The sequence below is a fragment of the Crocuta crocuta genome, unplaced genomic scaffold (assembly GCF_008692635.1).
Source record: "Crocuta crocuta isolate KB4526 unplaced genomic scaffold, BGI_CrCroc_1.0 scaffold466, whole genome shotgun sequence".
Classification (NCBI taxonomy): Eukaryota; Metazoa; Chordata; class Mammalia; order Carnivora; family Hyaenidae; genus Crocuta; species Crocuta crocuta.
In genome coordinates, this window is record NW_027529672.1 from 8783244 (window position 1) to 8785444 (window position 2201).

The window sequence follows — 2201 nt, forward strand, 5'->3', positions numbered from 1 at the left end:
GGCCTGCGGGCACAAGGAGGACGCCGGCGTCGTCTGCTCAGGTCGGTGCGGGTTTAGGGCGTCCTAGGGCGGCTGGGGTCGCGCGGCCGCGCCGTTTTGGTGCCTCCGGGCTGGGGGCTCCGTCACAGGCTGGAGCGCCCTGCTGCCGCCGGACCGGGTGCCTTTGCGGGGCGGGGGCGGGACGCAGCGGGGTCAGCCCCGCGGCTGCCTTCGGGCCGCACCACGCGCCGCCGGGGTCTCCCCGCGCTGCTCGCGGGCTCCTCCTTCTCAGCCTCCTGACCTGTGCTCGCGGGGCCGCGGAAAAGACGGCGCATACAAGCCGTTTGCGTCTTCGCCTGCGCCTGTCTGGGGCCCCTTGTGTTGGTCTTGTCCGCGTGCGATCGCTCTTGAGCGGCGGGGTGCGGGCGGCCCCCGGGGAGCGGAGCAGCGTCCTCGGGCTCCCTCCCGGCGCAGGGTGGGGCGAGCCTTCAGGTGTGGTTTCTCCTCATGATTTCAGTCGTTTCCCTCACCTGTGACTCCGGTGACTGCACCCATTTCAATCGTGCTGTTTCTTTTCTTTTCTTTCTTTACAAAAATATTTTGTTATGGAAAATTTCAAACATTTACAAAAGTGGGAGCTAAGAAGTTACAGGAAGCCCAGTGGCCCATCAGCCACAGTTATCAGTACACGGCCAATTTGTTTTCATCTGTTGTTGTTTTTTTTTTTAAGAGTTTATTGTCCAATTGGTTTCCATAGAGCACCCAGTGCCCATCCCCACAAGTGCCCCCTCCACGCCCATCTGCGTTGTCCTGTTTCTTTTTTTTTTTTAAATATTTTTATTTATTTCTAGGAGAGAGAGAGAGACAGTGTGAGCAGGGGAGGGTCAGAGAGAGAGAGGGAGTCACAGACTGAAACAGGCTCCAGGCTCTGAGCTGGCAGTCAGCACAGAGCCCGACGCGGGGCTCGAACCCACGAACCGCGAGATCATGACCCGAGCGAACGTCGGACGCTTAACCGACTAAGCCACCCAGGCGCCCCCTGTTTCTCTTAAAGTAACACTGGGGCTCCTCATTTTGGATCTTCCCCATCCTTTTTATTCATTATTTTTGGGGGGAGCGCTGCTCTTTCTCATGCATTCTGGAAGAGTGTTTCCAGGCACTGTGTACGTGACTGATTGGCTTTTGTGTCGGAGATGCGTTCAGACTGCTCACGGCGCTGGCCGTTCCCTGCCGTCTTCTGTCTCACGGGCTCCCTCAGGCCGCTGCTCCCTTGCTGGCTGATAGGTTCTGCTGCTGGGGACTGGCTCTTGGCAGGGGCCGGGGGGGCACTCTGTTTCTGTCACAGTTCAACGTGGAAGCAGTGTTCTCAAATCGAGAGCAGAAGCAGGCAAGGTGCATGTAAAGCCCAGACTTGGAAGGGGCATGGGTCATTCGTACCCCATTTGGTCAGTTGGCTGAAGTCCCAGGGCTAGCCCAGATTCAGGGCGGTGGGAAACAGACTCCTTTCTCGGGGCGTGGGTACAGGCAGGAGACCTCTGTGGCCATGTTGGTCATCTATCATGGATGTATTGAGCGTTTTTTTAAAAACTTATTTAGTTTTTATTATTTTTAAAAATGTTTTTATTTATTTCTGAGAGAGAGACAGCGTGAGCAGAGGAGGGTCAGAGAGAGAGGGAGACACAGTATCCAAAGCAGCTCCAGGCTCTGAGCTGTCACCACAGAGCCCGATGAAGGGCTTGAACCCATGAACTGCAAGATCATGACCTGAGCCAAAGTTGGCCGCTTAACCGACTGAGCCACCCAGGCGCCCCTGAACTTATTTGAATTTTAATTTGTTCTGACTCTGTCACATGCAATGCACATCTTACTCTCTCCGTTTATCCTGTTGAGGTATTTTTGATGTATCAAGACATGTGTAACATGAGTTTAGAGGGCTAATACTTTATTACTGGTGATATCATAGTCTACTGGCTACATCGCACTATTGTGGGGATTGCCCTGCCTGAAGGCTTGGGCCCTGATCAGCCGGGACTGATGCCGTCTCCAAACATGGAGCTCTGCACACCTCCTCCCCCTCCCCCTCCTCCCCCCCCCTGTCCCGTTCCCCCAAGCCGCCGCCTCCACCGCCTCTAGGGTGGAGGGGCCACCCGGGGGTGCGCGGGGCGGAGGCAGGGCCCGGAGTGGCAGGCGCGCCACGGCGGTCGGGTGAGACGCATCTGCGG

The 2201-nt window shown here is 56.7% G+C and overlaps 1 protein-coding gene across 1 annotated transcript in view; it reads left to right on the plus strand.

Annotated features, from left to right (window-relative positions):
* The window catches only part of SCART1 (scavenger receptor family member expressed on T cells 1), a 16805-nt gene that overhangs the window by 10954 nt on the left and 3650 nt on the right, over positions 1-2201 (plus strand). The window contains 2 exon segments of the mRNA XM_077762931.1: positions 272-471; positions 2113-2184. Of these exon segments, the coding sequence (XP_077619057.1) occupies positions 272-471; positions 2113-2184 (272 nt within the window).